The sequence below is a fragment of the Daucus carota genome, chromosome 3, assembly GCF_001625215.2.
Source record: "Daucus carota subsp. sativus chromosome 3, DH1 v3.0, whole genome shotgun sequence".
In the NCBI taxonomy this organism is placed as follows: Eukaryota; Viridiplantae; Streptophyta; class Magnoliopsida; order Apiales; family Apiaceae; genus Daucus; species Daucus carota.
The window spans coordinates 52,331,467-52,348,290 of record NC_030383.2 but is presented as its reverse complement, the minus strand read 5'-3'; the positions used below and the strand labels follow the sequence as shown (position 1 = coordinate 52,348,290).

Here is a 16,824-nt window from a genome sequence, read left to right as displayed (position 1 = left end):
ACCGTTAGAATTATAACACATACTAATTTGTAATTTGTAAGGCAGCTTGCATTGTAAAAAAAAAAAAATTAGAAAGATACTAATTTTTAATTTGTAAGGCAGCCCCCATTGTCAAAAAAAAAAAAATAGAAAGATACAGTATACAACTTTATTTTGAAACTTCCTTGCTGCTCCCCAAATACTACTGCGCCTTTAGTCGATAAAATTAAAATCTACTTTTGAAAATAAATAATAATTTTTTATCTATTAAAATAGTCTTTAAAAAATATGTTGTGATTTGTCGGAACAAATAAATGATACCAAACAAAATCAAGAATTAGTCGGAATGATTAGTGGGGATAGTAATCGATATAAATTAAAATAAATAATAATATTTAATCTATTAAAATAGCCTTTAAAAAATATGTTGTGATTTGTCGGAACAAATAAATGATACCAAATATATTTGGGAATTAGTCGGAATGATTAGTGGGGGTAGTAATCGAAATATATTAAAATGAATAATAATATTTAATTTATTAAAATAATCTTTAAAAAATATGTTCGGATTAGTCGGAACAAATGAGTGATACCAAATATATTCGGAAACTAGTTGGAATGATTAGTGGGAGTAGTAGTCGAAATATATGAAAATAAATAATAATATTAATTTACTAAAATAGTTTTTAAATAATATGTTGTGATTAGTCTGAACAATTAAATAATATAAATAAATATATTAGTTTGAAAAAAAAACAAATAAATATATTGGAATTATGGCCGGTAAAACACGTTGCGATAGTGAACAGATGTTTACTTATGCAATCCAATTACGTACTCCCCCAGCTACCGCCCACGGCCTCGACCGCAAGTGTGCTGCACACACACCCGGTTTTCTTCTTTACAAATTTTTATTGGCCAAAGTGTACATAATAGCAAACTTTCATGGTTGAACTGTATTTTTTGAAAGCTTAATGGTTGGTGTGTCCACAAGGACGAATCTCAATGGTAAAAACGTATTTTAGCCTTTTTTTAATCCCATACCTCAAACCCCCATATCATGACTTTTTGAAACCCAAATGGAGGGGTGGGTATGAGATGCTGGTATGGGTATCAGTATTAATATTCTTTTCTTATATTTCGAAAAAATATTAATATTAATTAAAAAATATTTATATGTACAAATAAATGTTCTTAATAATAACAAAAATATTTATAAATTTTTTATTTAATAAAGTAATTTAATTTAATCAATAACATGATAATATTTTAAATTAAATAGATTCATTCCAACACTCAACCAAACACAAGATTTCAAGAATGATACCTTAATCCCATACCACCTCAAACCCATACTTAATTCCAACCCGATACCGCTCCACGAACCAAACGACCCCTTAGTGATTTAAGTGATACCCCGTTAAGTTTGAGCCTTTCAGTTCAACGAGCACTTGGAAATTTAACCCAAATAATATTATCTTAAAAATAAAAAATACTGTAATCGAGTATTTGGGTTCCCTTTGATTGAATTTTTCTCAGGAGACAAAGGATAACAGTGGTAAACGGGTTTGAGTTAAAAAATAGAAAGCAAGGACAGTGGAGTTTGTCAATGGCTACTCTGAGCTTCACTTCATCTCCTGCTGCTCTGCTGTTGAACAACAACGCCACCACTTATCATCTTCCTCGCTTCCTTTCCATTTCCTCCTTCCCCAACCACAAGGTACACCACACACACACCCATTTACATCTTTGTCTCTAATGTTAGCTGCTAATGGACTTGTACGTCTTGATTCAGAGCGTTTGGAGACCCCAAGTGGCGCTGCTTCATGTCAAGTGCTTAGCGAACATACCCGAAAAGGATGCAATCTTGGAGGAAACCGAGGAAGAGCAGAACAAGTCTTTGTCTGAATCTGATTCTCTTGGAAGCATTTCAGCATACACTTGGTGTGCTGGGCTTGGTGCCCTGGGATTTCTAGAGACCACCTATTTGACTTATCTCAAGTTGACTAATTCTGATGTGTTTTGTCCTCTTGGTTCTTCCTCTACTTCCTGTTCCAGCATCCTCAACAGTCAATACTCACTCCTTTTCGGTATATATGCTGTCGATACTTTTTACAAGATTTGTACTTTGATGCGTCTGCAATTCCGCATCTTAACCAATGATACATCCCTCTCCCCTCTTAAAGGATGTTAAGGGTTCGAATCTTATAGGCTGAACGTTATATTTGCAGCTTGTTATAATTTTATACAAGGTCAAATGTTACTTCTACATACTTCTAAATTTTTTACACGGTGATGTTACAATTTAAAAATAAATGGAATATTCATGTCTTGGCAATTTAGCATGTGTAAGAACTATCCGATGTTTATGCTCATATGAGTATCTTTTGATGCTGCTCTAAGCTTATATTGTAGTCTAAGATGAGGGCTTTACTTCCAAACTATAGATGAGTGGCTATTATCTTTCCATTAAGGCCTTCAGCTCATATACTGGTCATTATATTTCTAGCATCTGTTTTTGCTTCTTGGTAAGCAAAATCATGTATGTAACTACAAATAACTTTACAAAATGTAGTAATGATGAGTTGTGCCTGGTTTATAAAAAACGATCTAGCATATATCACTAATTTCAACTGAGCTAGTCAATATGTTTCTATCATATCTTCTTCAGAAAAGATATATGAAGCCACAAGTGACTGAAGAATAAATATTGACAATCCTTGTCTTTGTCAGGTGTACCTCTTCCTTTGATTGGAATGATTGCATATGGGTTAGTAACAAACCTTGCTTTGCAGTTAGCTGGTAAGGAGTTGCCATTCAGAGTTAATGAAACAAATGGTCGTTTGATATTACTGGCCACAACTACGTCCATGGCAACTGCTAGTACATACTTCTTGTACGTGTTGAGCACATCGTTTCCAGGAGATTCATGTGCATACTGTTTGTTCTCAGCTCTATTGTCATTTGGCTTGCTCTTCACCACGTTAAAGGTCCTTATACCCTTGCGGAAAATAATCTTTCTTATTTATATGGTGGACCAGTATTCAAAAAGGAAAAAGATCATATTTTTTTTTTTAATTTTTTGTGCAGGCTTCAGGATTGCGAGAAGTGCAAAATTATGTTGGGCTGCAGCTAGTTTTAGCTGCCATAGTTGTTACTGCTTTGAGCACCTCATATAGTATCTCATCTCCAGTCTCCACAAGGTAATCCGGAACGCTGGGACAAAGATTTTTAGCCTTTGCTGTCTCTCAAGTCTTAACTACATCAAGTTATTTAAAATGTTGAAATTATATAGTTAGCTTAAAACATCATCGAAATTCATGCAACTAGAAAACTAATACGTAACCATTAATTGAATCTAGTCATGAATCCTCAACCTCATAATGGGATCATGCATCAAATAGCACGTATCCCTAACTAACCATCTATGATGAGTAAACATTACTACTTATCATATTATCTCAATTAGGCACCTATTGCACAATTGCTTTGTCAAGGCTATTAAGCCATCAAATTAATCACAAATTTAATAATTATTGATCATAAATGAGCATGTTAGCCTTTGTTGTCCTCTTAAGTCTTAACTACATCAAGTTATTTAAAATTTTGAAATTATATAGAAGGTTAAAACATCATCGAAATTCATGCAACTAGAAAACTAATACGTAAACATTAATTGAATCTAGTCATGGATCCTCAACCTCATAATGGGATCATGCATCAAATAGCACATATCCCTAACTATCATCTATGATGATAAACATTACTAATCATATTATCTCAATTAGGCACCTATTGCACAATCGCTTTGTCAAAGCTATTAAGCCATCATATTGATCTCAACTTTAATAATTTTCAATCATGGATGAGCAACGTGCAATTGAATGATCTAGTTACTCAAATAAGGGTGATCAAGCCTCATTGACTAATCCTCAAAAATTAATATATGATTATAGAGTTACCAAGAGTTAGGTTATCATTCCGATAAACTACCTACATTAATACATACTAAAAGATACAAGAAACAGACTAAAAGATACATGAAACAGAAGAGAAAGGTAAATTAGAGAGAAGAACAATAGTTGTAACTGGGATCCTGTTGTCAGATGCCAGAGTTTATATTATCAAAGCTTATACTAAAATTCAAGAAATAGGAAATCCTTGTAAAGCCTTATATAATGACAAATAAGGAAACTCTAAATATCAGAAAATCCCTGATATCACAGTAAAGCTGTAAAACATATATAGTTTAACACTCCCTTCCAAGCATGAGTATATATGTCAATCATGATGGACTTGGAAGCTTGGTGAGCAAATTTCCAACTTGTTCAATAGTCCGCACATCAGCTTTTTCTTGTGTAGCTTTATTTTCACACGAAGGTTATCAGGACTAAGTACTGAAATCGCAACTCTATTAATAATAAATGTGTGTACAATTCAAGCTGAGGACACTTGTTTTCCACGGATTTATGCTCGGACTCTACTCTAGATCAAGTTGTTTCTTGTTTTCCAATGAAACTAGATAACCTCCAAAAAAATATATAATATCTAGACGCTCTTTTGCTGTGACAAAGAAATACCTTTTTCAGAACGAGCCACTTTAATACCAAAAATATACTGTAACTTTCTCGAATCTTTAGCAAGGATAGTTACGGTGTCATCCGTCGTGGCAATTGTATGGCCCCCGAAGTGATTATATGTAATATAGTAGTTATAAATCTTTATTCTATATTATATATTCCTTGGAACAGTAGATACTAACTAACATTAACACACATTAAGTATCATTACTTATAGAAGTAGTAGGATACTACAAATTAGTATCTGCAGAAGACATAATAAAAATCACATCATTTTATAAACAATTTTGTATAAACAATAAAGTAAAAAAGCTCCATTTTAAGCTAAAATTAGTGATTTTGTTGCAATTGTGAAGTGAATGTCGCAATTTTGTTATTTGGAAACGTATTTTGAAATTAGAGAATATTTCCTTTTTTGAATTTTACAACATGAATTCATTAAATATTAATCTCAATATATAATTTTAAAAGAAAAGGAGTTTTGGTGTCCATAAGGTGTCGGTGACCCATTTGCGGCATGCCGGCATCCATAAGCTATCCGTGACAACCTCCTTAGAACAGTTATGCAAGATCAAGAGGAAGCCTTGTACTATGTCCTGCCACACCACCACATGGATGTCGTTACAAACTTGATCTTTAGTCTCTAATTATTCATCAGAAATAACTTGAGAGTTTGAATTCAATGTTTGTCATCTTGTGAAAGTTTTTCAGGCTCTTCATTTCAAATTCTGTTTGTGCACATAATAATTTCCAAACTATTCTCTAGGTGATTGTTTTGGGCCATACAAACCTGACCATACTTCCTTAAGCAACAAACCCTTGTGGTTGCTCTGTATATATACTCGTCAGGTGAACTTCACATAAAAATGAATTTTTAACATGTAGATGATGTAAGGGCAATGAGATGAAATCGATTTATAGATTGAAGACCTTTAGTCATGGGAGAAAATATATAAAAGTAGTCAACTCCATATCCTTTATGGATAAGAGGGGATTTAAGCCTGTCCTATGAGACATCAGTCACTTGGAAACTCATTTTCACCCAATAATAGGAGCATTAGTTGGGGTAAAACGGCTTTCAAGTTCCTCAAGCAGAGCCTTTGTCTAATTAGGAATGGTTAAGCTTCTCTAATTTTCATATAAGAGGGTAAACTCCATAATATCATATAAGAGACGAAAGAAGGCTGAAATACAGGTGTTGTGTACAATAGGGGGTACCTTAACATTGTGCGATGTTAAGATGAAGTGTGAGGAGTTGGATCTGCCAATGAAGTGGAAGGAGGGACAACGTTTCCAGAGGAACATTGGATATAGACGTGATAAATTCCAAGGGAAGACTGAGATGGCAGAACTATACCAGTTTCCATTATGTAAGTTATGATATATGTTGACAAGCTTGGATCAGATACATGTAAAGTACTTTCATAAGAGGTGACATCTAAGCTTATCAAATATCTATAAAGATTCAAATATCTATTAAGCTCCATAGAAAAAAAATGGATTGGCCTTTAAGGTCCTGTTTAGATTGACTGGGACGATAATCACAAACAAAATTAACTCATCTAAATATACAAAATGACACGTGAAATAACACACAAGATGGATATAAAACTGAATATATAATAGAGTCAACAAGTACATGAGTTGGAGTCGGCATTGCAAGTATAGCAAGTTGCAAGGATAACACAGTTCAAAATATCAAGGACAACAGAACATAAAAAAACGTGTGGAACATGCATCTCGAATAATAAGGAACTGTTACGTCTGAAGGTGTCAATTTACACACTCAACTATATCATTTTGTTGGCATATATCAACGGGAGACAACATATGAGTAATACTGTGATGTCGCACAAAGCTAGAGTTAATTTGAAAAATATTTTTTAGCTCTATCACTAAAGAGTGTAAAAGTTATACCAAATTGTGCATGCGTTCAGTGACGAAACTAACAAAAATGGAATATAATTCAGAATTTAAATTCATTAAATTTAACCAAGTAATATGAGAACAATGATCCATAAAATTTAAAAATAATGAAAAACCAAGTTCAGACTCAATTGGGCAAGTCTCTAAAAATTAATACTAGTATGGACTAAAATGGAAAAGATGTGAAAACCGTTTACTGAGACGAGGATAGGTAAGACATATAATGGTGTTTCTTTAACTGACATGACTCGCAATCTAGACCTAAATAAGAGGAAGGCCTCGATTCCTTCAAACCTAAATGATTGAATGAAGGCATCGATTTCTTCAAACTGTAAAGTGAAGGTGAAGGATGGCTTAAACGACAATGAACCTAAATAGGTGAAATAACTCACAAACATGTTATAGATCTGGAACCACTCATAAAATATATATAAACCTTTAAAAACACGACCTCTCTGGTCACCTTATTTATCATTAGATTGAATCAGGCATAAATAGTGTTGATGGCAATGGCCATGACGGTGAAAGAGTAGATTCTCTAGTGGCTGAAAATTAGACAAATCTAATATATACTTGTCATATGATCTGATGCACCCAAGTCAATGACCTAAATTGAAGAAGTGCCCGGATATGCATTAACATTACTTGTTTGAACAAAACTTGCTTTGGGAGGAGATGGCGGTAGAGAAATAAAAAAATTGAAAAAAAATTGCGTACATTGAAAAAAGTTTGATCATGGTATTCGAAGATTTCAATGACTATTGTGGACTAGACTTTGCGCAGCTAGCCACTCTCGAAATAGCTGATATATGCCATAGGAAAGCTAAACATGACCATACTCTCTGCAATGATAACATGGCCAAAGATTGTAGTTTGACGTCCCTCCTACCATTATGGCTATTGACAAAAGTTGTCGCCCACGCCCATGTCTACGTCCACGCCCATGGGCAAGGGTGGAAATCTTCCACGACCACCGTAATGAGACAATGGTCTATTAAAAGTGCATATTTTAATGTATACTTGTCGGGATCAACACCTTTCTTAAATTGTTTGAGCCTTGTAGAGAACTCGTAATATTGAAGCAAATGTGTCGGTCAGTGATGGAATAAATTCAGTATTGCTAAGCAGGGGTGAGCATCTGCTTTTAAATTGTGCGTCTAGTAATTTAAAAAATGCCATGACACTCTGCATCTTGTGAACATGTGAACAGAAGAAGAAATAGAAATAGAGTGTAACAACTTGTATTGCTCGTACAATGTTTCGAAGAAGCAAATAATCATTCCATTTAATTTGAAAAAAAAAACAGCGATACATAAAAATCACAAGCCATATTGTTATGTCTAGAATACACATCTCAAGATAATTTGTTACAAGCCATATTGTTATGTCTAGCAGACTAAAACACAAATCTCAAGATATTGTTATGTCTAGAACACAAATCTCAAGATAAGCCATGTGACATGAACTGAGTAATTGATCAACTGATTAATATAAGATGCACTCAATTTATGGGTACTTGTATTAAACAACTGAAATTAATTGTGAAAAATGAAGATAGGGTTGGTGCCTTTCGAGAAGGTAGATCTCTCCTAATCAATAAACAATTACAATACAATTCTCTTAATAAGATCTCCCTCTTACAACCCTAGCCCTTCAACCCCTCCTCTTCCTTTTTGTGCTTCCTGTTCTCGTGTTAGTTACTATTTTTCCCTTTTGTTGCTTATGTTCCTTTCGTGTATATTTTATAAGCGAATATAAGTATAAGCATTTAGTATCTGACCATCACTTGATGAAAGTGACCAAGTTATAATTTTCCCATTTATGAAATTCAACATTTGATACAAAATGCGAGCATTGACCAATGTTTATATAGAATAAAACTTCTCTAGTGGTCAAATGGTCTCCCTAATCCCTACTTAACAAGCCAGTTTCACACCCCACGTTTTTTTAATAATGAGCCCTTCTATTGTCCTTTATGTTATCCGATTACCAATTACCAGCATGTTTCTGTAACCACTGTATTTTTCTCACTACTATTGGATTCTATCATATTGGTGTTGGGCCTACCAAGCCAGCCATAACTAAACAATTGGATGATATTGTCCGTTTTTGGGCGAGCCCACACGGATTTGTTTTTGGGCACCTCCAAAAAGGCTTCATGCTAATGGAGTTATATGGATCCTTGTATTTTAACAGACGGCCCCTCCCATAACTGATGTTGGACAACTCCTAACAATCCCCCTTCACATATCGGGCTCGACATCTGCAGGTTTGAAAGAGATGAAAGTAAGGTGCGAATTTTCCCTTAAAATTGATCCTGATCGTTTTTCATGGAGTATATGAGTGACTCCATGTGCTCCTAAGTCGAATTTATATGCCCTGCAACTCGATTAGCCAACATCTCCATCCCCTGTATTTCGGTCTCGACTTGTCCTTGCAACAACTCATCTGTCGGGGCGTGTTTTATGACATTGGCACCCATAGCTTTTTCAACTACTTGGGCGGCCACTTGTTACTCCATATTCCAAACCGTGGCGTCCAATTTTTCTATTGATTAATTGTAGGCGGTGTTAGGATCGAGAAGCTCTGGTACCATGACTGAGTAATTAACTAAGTTAATTAATAATAAGATGCACTAAATTGAAGCTTAATTGTATTAAACAACTGGAATTAATTGCGAAATATGAAGATAGGATTCCTGCCTTTCGAGATGACAGATCTTTCCCAACAAATAACAATACAATTTTCTCATTAAGATCCCCTTTTCACAACCCTATCCCATTAACCCCTTTCCCTTATTTTGCGTCTTTCCTATTTTATCTTTTTTCATGTTCAGTTACTATTTTGCCATTTTGGTGTTTTTATATCTTCTGTGTATATTTTATGAGCGAAAATGGCTTGTGTTCAGTTCTCACACGATCTGAGTGACAAGTTAATAATTTGGCCATTCATGAAATTCAACTTTTGATATTTAATGCGAGCAATGACCATTAATTACTACTCATGCAGGATAAAACATCTTAGATTTACTAATGGTCAAACGTTCTCCCTACTCAACAAAGCCAATTTCACAATTTTTTTCCATTTTTGATAAATATTGAGCCCTTCCAATTTCTTCTCTGTTATCTTATTTCCTATTGCCAGCATACTTTTGTGGCTGTTATATTTCTCACACTACTAATGGATATCGTCATACTCACACTGCTACATAAAAAAAGATATTTGACTAATATAACCAATTTTCAGCTCTAAATTTCAATGACAACTTATTTATCTAGCATCCTATCAATATAAAAATACTCCGCAGAAAGCTAATAACATATGAGATAACCAAAATACTCCGAAATTTTCATATTGATCATGAATTACCTGTTAGCGGGCGAAGATTACGCAAGAAACAGAACTAGTTGAAAAAATGACTAAGAATCACTCCCTAAGTGGCACGTGTCTCTGCAGCGTGGCACCGTGATATCATTTTGATGCGCGTGGTTGTGGAGTGGTTGTCTCCGACGACGACCAACGAGTTTAGTAATTGTCTTAAAGTGTTCACGCATATGTATATATAGGTATTTGTGTAGGTATTTGTTGTATGTGTTGCAGTGTGCGTTATGTCTGAAAGAAAAGAAGAGGTGGCTTCGTTATGTTATTAAGAGAAGTACAAGAAATAGGAGACGTTATTTTTAGAATATAATATGATCTTGGTGAGTGCTTCTATGTTTAGCATAACAGGAAAACCATTATGTTAAGTGACCAGTTTTCCGAAAACCTCAAGGTGTTGCTAGGAGGAGGTAAGTCAAGGTTTTGTTGAGAGGAGGACTTATTAGGATCATATTATATTCTAATAGTTATATAGCCTAGTAGGATGACCAAATGGGGGTTGTCTACAATTATAATATACCTTAACAATTCCAGAAATTGCCAAGTAATAGATTATGACCAAAAGCTGTATAAAGGGCTTATCTACATGCTTTCCCCATCTGAAGCGCATCCTAGGTGCGCCTTTGTGGGTTTATGCCTGCTGCTTTATTAACAATATTTGGTCATTCAAATCTTTGTCTATACGAATCGGAAAGTCCTACTACATATCAAGTCGAAGGTCTTGAAGTCTATTTTTCAATTCAATAAATGGTTTGTCAATCAATAGAATGGTACTTTGAATGGTCATCCGTCTCTTGGAAGGAATCAATAAAAAGCTACATTGACCTATTATCAGCCAAGCTTTAATCGAGGCGAACAGTATTTTAAGATGCCAAATGAGTCGGCGATCATTTGTTGTAGATCCTGAGTAAATAAGGCTACGTGTACATATCACCAATCATACTCCTAAAGTAGCACATAAGTTACATAGTAACATTTTGGTCCATTTGTGTAAGATAACAGTTCTTAATATAACTTACATATTTAAGTTTGCCAAAGTTGGATATAGTTCTTTCACTTGAAAAAAATTCCATATAATTTTTCTTTCATAGAACCTGCTGCCACATAATTAAGGCTGAGCATTCGGTCGGTTCGGTCCAGAACCCAACTGAACCGATGAACCGAAAACCGAATTAGGAAATTTTTTCGGACCGAACCGGACCAAAATTATTTAATGGACCGAACCGAAATAATTCGGTTCGGTTCTTTATTTGAGAACCGAAATTTTTAAAGAAAAAATGAAAAACCAGCAAATATCCTGACCATATGCACAGTGATAAGACTACAGCAGCACGTGTTATTAACAATTTCAAACTCCTTCCACAAGCAGAACATACATAGCCACCAAGTCTGTGTGTGGGCCGTTATTAACAACTCCTCCAAATTAATCGGTGTTCTCCGACTCTTGAATTGAAGTAGAGAATAGCTATGCTTGATTTGTGAATATGGAATATGTGAGATGCGATACCAGGATCTAGGGTTTTGGTTTATGTGCGGCTGTGAACTGAAGTCTGAAGGGAACAGGTAAATACTGTATCTATTAACATATATAATATTTAATATATTAATACAAAAAGTTCGGTCTATTCGGTCCAGAACCGAATTTTGTTTGAAAGGACCGGACCGAACCGAAATTTAATTCGGTCCGGACTGAAGAACCGAAAAAACCGAAATTTCGAAAAAATTGGAACCGCACCGGACCGAAATTATACGGTTCAGTTCGGTTTTTGGGTTCCGGTTTTGCTCACCCCTACACATAATCTCCTGGAAAAGATTTCCACCTCCCTATTTAACCACATAAACGTATTTCTTTTTCCATATACATGGGCACCATGTCACTAATTTGCAGTTCATCCCTTTCAAGTGATGTGATAGAAGGATAATAGTTAGATCCACATAATCGTGCACAAGTCAAGCCATCGGGCTTCGGAGTTATATTACTAAATTATGTGGTGTTTTATAGATGATAAAACCATTCATTGGTCATCTAATGAATAGATTTCACTTGCCAAAAAGCCAGAAACCCTCTTTTTTCTAGACTTCAATCTGTTAATACATATAAAATCTTAGAGTATAATAATAATTGGTGCTGATATGAAACTTATGATAGTTTGTCTTGGTTATAATATTCCAGTACACAGTCCAATCTGACTTCCTTAAGGCTGGTTTCATTTTTGTACAGACTCGGTATATAGCAGTGAAAATTTTACTGATTTCTTGGTTATATTTTACAGCATGGCTGATACTAATATGCCATTCTTCGCTACTGAAATCACTACACAGTCAAGTCCTTTCACTCTCTCTCTTGCAAAGCATCTACAGTCAATAGGAGCTAAGATGTATGGAGCTTTCTGGTGTTCCCACTGTGTAGAACAAAAGCAGGTACTACTCATTTGCCATTCTTGCATAAAGCCACTCAAACTCTCTTTATGTTGATGAACATGGTCATACTTACATGAGAAATTAACACCTAGCTCAAGTAAGCTCACAAGAGTTATATAGTGTCACATGGCAACAAATATTCTTAGTCCTTGTATGTTTTGGAATAACCCAACCAGGTAATTAGAATTTCATTTGGAACCTAAATTATGTACTCTGCTTTGCTTATAAGTTCTAAAATGTAAAGAGGAAATAGAGGTTCCTCCGTATTTGAAGTTTCACTAAAACATAGAAAATTAGTTACCTAGTACCCATGTACCCCATGGTATCCCGAGTTACATAATAATATTATAGTTGAATGTTTCTATTTACCAATATTAACAATGAAATGGTGAACCAAACACAAACAACTGCAGAAATTTTGAAACAAACAAGGCCTTTGTAGTTATGCATTTCTAATCTTTGATACAGTTGTCGGCATTTGATTTAGACACCTTCAGTTTATGAGCTATATCTTCCTGTCATAAATGGTGTCTTTGTTGTGTTTACTTAAAATTGCTTTCTGTGCGGAAGTGTTGGTAGGCAGTGAATTATGTGAGTGAAATTTACATACGGAAAGTCTCATTGACTTCATAATGGCTTAATTAGTATAAATCCTCTTGACAATCACGTCTTCTGTCTCCGCAAACAATATATTTTTAACTAAATTGGAGCATTTGGAGTTCTTTACAGAACCTTTGAAAATGCAGAATGACTAATTATTTCCTTGCTTTGCGCTTCTGCATAGATGTTTGGAAGTGAGGCAGCAAAGCTTTTGAATTACACTGAATGCTTCCCAGATGGATACAGAACTGGAGTTAAAATCGACAAGGCATGTGCAAATGTTGGAATTGAAGGTTTTCCAACCTGGGTAATTAATGGTCAGGTGAGGAAGCTTTTAACATCACAGGTTTACACAGTTCATCAGTTAGAATATGCCATATATATAATGAGAAAAGGGAAGGTAAGACTACCTTCTCACCATTTTATTTAAAAAAATATCTCTTATGAGTTGGTTTTCTTGCAGGTTTTGAGTGGAGAACTAGAGCTATCAGAGCTTGCTCGGATATCTGGATTTGAACAACCGAATTAGATTAGTAATTTATTCTTAAGTATGTACAGCTCACATATATCAAAAAGTTAAAGATCCTCTTCATTTACCGTACTTGTCCAACCTTTGAGAGTTTAATAAATGAATATTACTTAAGACAATAAATGAAATCACTGTTACAATTCTATGTGTACAAGAGATTCGTTCCTTTGTATTATAAAACTCTATGGTGTTTATAAAGGGAGACAAAATAGGATTATTTGTCTCCTTTAGATGGAGACACGTAATTATTGTATCAATATATACTATCTGGCTGTGTCGGAACAGGCGAAGGCCTGAACACTTCCAAGATTTATTATGGGATGGAATTCAGAGAAACTATTTGATCTGATTCCAAATACAAAGTGTAGTAATGTGTATCAAAATAGAAGAGGAACAATGTATGAAGTAGCAGTCCCGTAGGTCTTATTCATGTAATCTGAAAGTAGTAAGCTAAGGGATGACTGCCAAGCGACTGATATTGTTGGGATTCACCAGTTCTGTAGCTTCGCTGAATAATAGTACTCTAGCCGCGGTATCAGAGGCGACCTGTGTGGGATGAAACATATCCCAGAACAAGTATTGGTTTCGATTGTTGCAGAGATTACCTCCAAAATGACATGTAGTATTGGCATCTCCACAGCAAGGTGTTCGGATCTCCTTATAACCTACAAATAAGTAAATCAGAGAGCTTACTACAGAATTCGACGTAGATGAATTCCTAATGGCTTGCTTGGGTACTTGGATTTCATTTGAAATCTCGTATTTGACTAAATGACATGTTTGGATACGGAAAAAGAAGTTGGACAAAGCGGCCCATATATGTCAAGGAAAGAATTAGGTAGACTGTTTTATTCACCTTCTACAAGATAGTTCAGAATGGTGGTCATGGTCACCTCATAAAGATTTCCAAGTGAGTAATTGAATTCTGTGTACTGAGAGCTGAATTGCTGCAACACAGACGAAACTAGAGTGTAGAAAGCCTGAGCAAGTTGGTTTACTTGATCAACACAATTGCCATGATTCAAAGCACGTATCTTAGGCACGCACCCAATGGCTCCCACGCTCAGCACCGCAAACTTTCTGGCCCCCAAATTATACAATTCCTGCCACCCCATTTACGACTTTAAAACCAAGGTCTAGAATATAAACTTGTAATTATCTATGTTTACCACGGTCTAGAATATAAACTTGAAATTATCTACGTTTACCTCTATCTGTGTCGTATATGCTTCGATGAGCTTGTCCATGAATATAGCTGGCAAGACTGTGCGGTTTTCTGAGTACTCGAATATGTCGTTGCTTCCTGCGCTAATGATGAATATGGACTTGGAAAGCAGTTCATCAGCTTTAGCCTTACCCAGTACCTTTGTGATGTTGCTACAGACCGTCGCAAATTGCTGGATTTGCTTTCCTAGAGCTACTACTTGTATCTGTCAGCGCGCAACCAATTTGTTAGTAAAGAAACATCCCATGTCAAAGCAATGAGCAAGAGTTAGTATTTGCTTCTAGTTATAAGTATGCATATGTTTCGGCCCCCATGATCACTATATCCATCATTAATGCCTTGAATATCACGATCCGAAAAAATGGCCCTGAATACCATTTATTAATGCTACATCGTTTAGCGTTCTTTTAGGGTTAAAATAAGAGAACACTAGTTTATATAGCATTAATTCTGTTAAGGTTGAAAGAAGAGAATCTACATCGTGTAGCGTTTTACTGGGGTTAAAACAACGAAATGCTACACGATCAAGCGTTTTCTTCCCAAATTGAAAACCCTAGATTATCTTTGGGGTCAGTTTTTCTAACGCCGTTATTCTGGGCATTACTTCTAGATTTTGTGAGATATGGGGCCATTTTTCTATATTTCAAGTGATTTTACAAGAATGGTAGAGAAACATGACGATGATGATGATAGAAGAAGCGTTGATTACATATGTTACGTTTCCAGTTTGGTCGAAAATCCCAGAACCTCCAGATGCAAAGTTTACTCCACGAAGGATCGCGGACTGGAAACCTGACATCCGATTAATCAAAGAGAGGAAAGGTGGCGGACTCCTCTTGTATCCCAAATGCCTCACTGCAATACAACACAACAATAACTACATGCACTAACAACTACAGACACACACATGGGCGGATCAAGTAAGAAGCACGGGGACACACACTACGTACCAATTAAGTCAGCAATATTATGACCATTGGTGAACCTTCCCGTAGGTCTGGAGAAGTCGAAATCAATGCCATAATAAGGACTGTCAGCCTTGGTACGACAATCCTTAAGGTGGTTATTGGTTCCAACATCCACAGTCGAATCTCCAAATATATAAACCGCGGGTGGCTGCTGGTTCTCTTCTGCCAACCCCTCCACCGTGTACTCCACCAGAACTAGCGTCAGTACTAGCAAAACAGATGTGCATAGTCCCCTCTTCATCTTCTTACTTGCTATATTATGCACCAGGCTTCAGTAGCAGTGAGTTTAGAAGTGATGTAATTTATAGCCAACGGTGTCGAGAAAATAGCATGAAGGTAACGCCAGTAGACAAACGAGTGTCACTGTACAAGCCTCGCTATAAATGAAAAGATCGACAAAGCTTTTGAGTTACTAGCCTAGTAATAATCCACCTAGAGGGAGTTTTCAGTGTATATATATGGTCGCCTTTGGTAATTTTTCTTGTCAAGATTTACTAATACTTTAACGTCTTCTAATATTCACTAAACCCCATTATAACTAAAGTATCACATGTATTATAATAGGCTGAATGTTTCTTGAACCTCAATGTTTTGTTTTGGTATATATCGATATGGTCTCAATGTTTTGACTCGACGCATTCAACTTTTCAAGTATCCCATATGTTTTGATTAACTCTCAAATCGAAAAAATCATGACATTTCACACTCGTGGAGGTTAAAAGGATATTAAACATTGAGGGTTGAGGGTTGAAAGTAATATTCATTGTATTTCAATTGTATTTCAATATATTCTTTAACGGTTAAAAAGAAGGGTTTTGGTCCCTGACAACTGATTGTCAGGGAGACTTTATCTAACACAGCTCCATTACCATCAAATCTGTATTTTTAGGGTCTAGATTGAAACTTTTTTTTTTAAGTATCCGCTATAATTTTCCGTGGAAAATTATAGCGGGTACTTAAAAAAAAGAGGTTGAATATGGACCCTTGAAATATAGATCCCAGGGATCAGAACCCTAAAAAGAATATCTAATATATCTTTTAGGAGTTGAAAGGAACGAACAAACCTTTTTTTTTAAGTTTATCCTCCATTATATACTGTTTTTTGACTTCAACCCCGTATGAGGGCTAATCGAAACATATCGAATAGTTGGAGGGTTGAATCGACCGAGTTAAAATATTGAGACCGCATCGATACACAGCCCTGTACATTAAGGTTAC

General features: G+C 35.4%; 2 protein-coding genes across 2 annotated transcripts; one reads left to right on the top strand and one right to left on the bottom strand.

The window, feature by feature from the left end:
- The first annotated feature begins 1,483 nt into the window (after nucleotides 1–1,483).
- Nucleotides 1,484–13,556, top strand: LOC108215150 (thiol-disulfide oxidoreductase LTO1). The gene is made up of 7 exons (XM_017387515.2): nucleotides 1,484–1,699; nucleotides 1,775–2,069; nucleotides 2,713–2,969; nucleotides 3,070–3,182; nucleotides 12,137–12,284; nucleotides 13,069–13,206; nucleotides 13,348–13,556. Exons 1-7 carry the CDS (start codon nucleotides 1,589–1,591, stop codon nucleotides 13,411–13,413), a joined length of 1,128 nt encoding a protein of 375 aa, XP_017243004.1. The 5' UTR covers nucleotides 1,484–1,588; the 3' UTR covers nucleotides 13,414–13,556.
- Nucleotides 13,557–13,579: 23 nt separating this feature from the next.
- On the bottom strand, nucleotides 13,580–15,890 carry LOC108212665 (GDSL esterase/lipase At5g41890). Its single transcript, XM_017384386.2, has 5 exons — nucleotides 15,589–15,890; nucleotides 15,348–15,493; nucleotides 14,622–14,843; nucleotides 14,270–14,516; nucleotides 13,580–14,078 (listed from the first exon to the last, which is right to left on the bottom strand). The coding sequence occupies exons 1-5, from the start codon at nucleotides 15,845–15,847 to the stop codon at nucleotides 13,864–13,866; spliced, it is 1,089 nt and encodes a 362-aa protein (XP_017239875.1). The 5' UTR covers nucleotides 15,848–15,890; the 3' UTR covers nucleotides 13,580–13,863.
- Nucleotides 15,891–16,824: the final 934 nt, after the last annotated feature.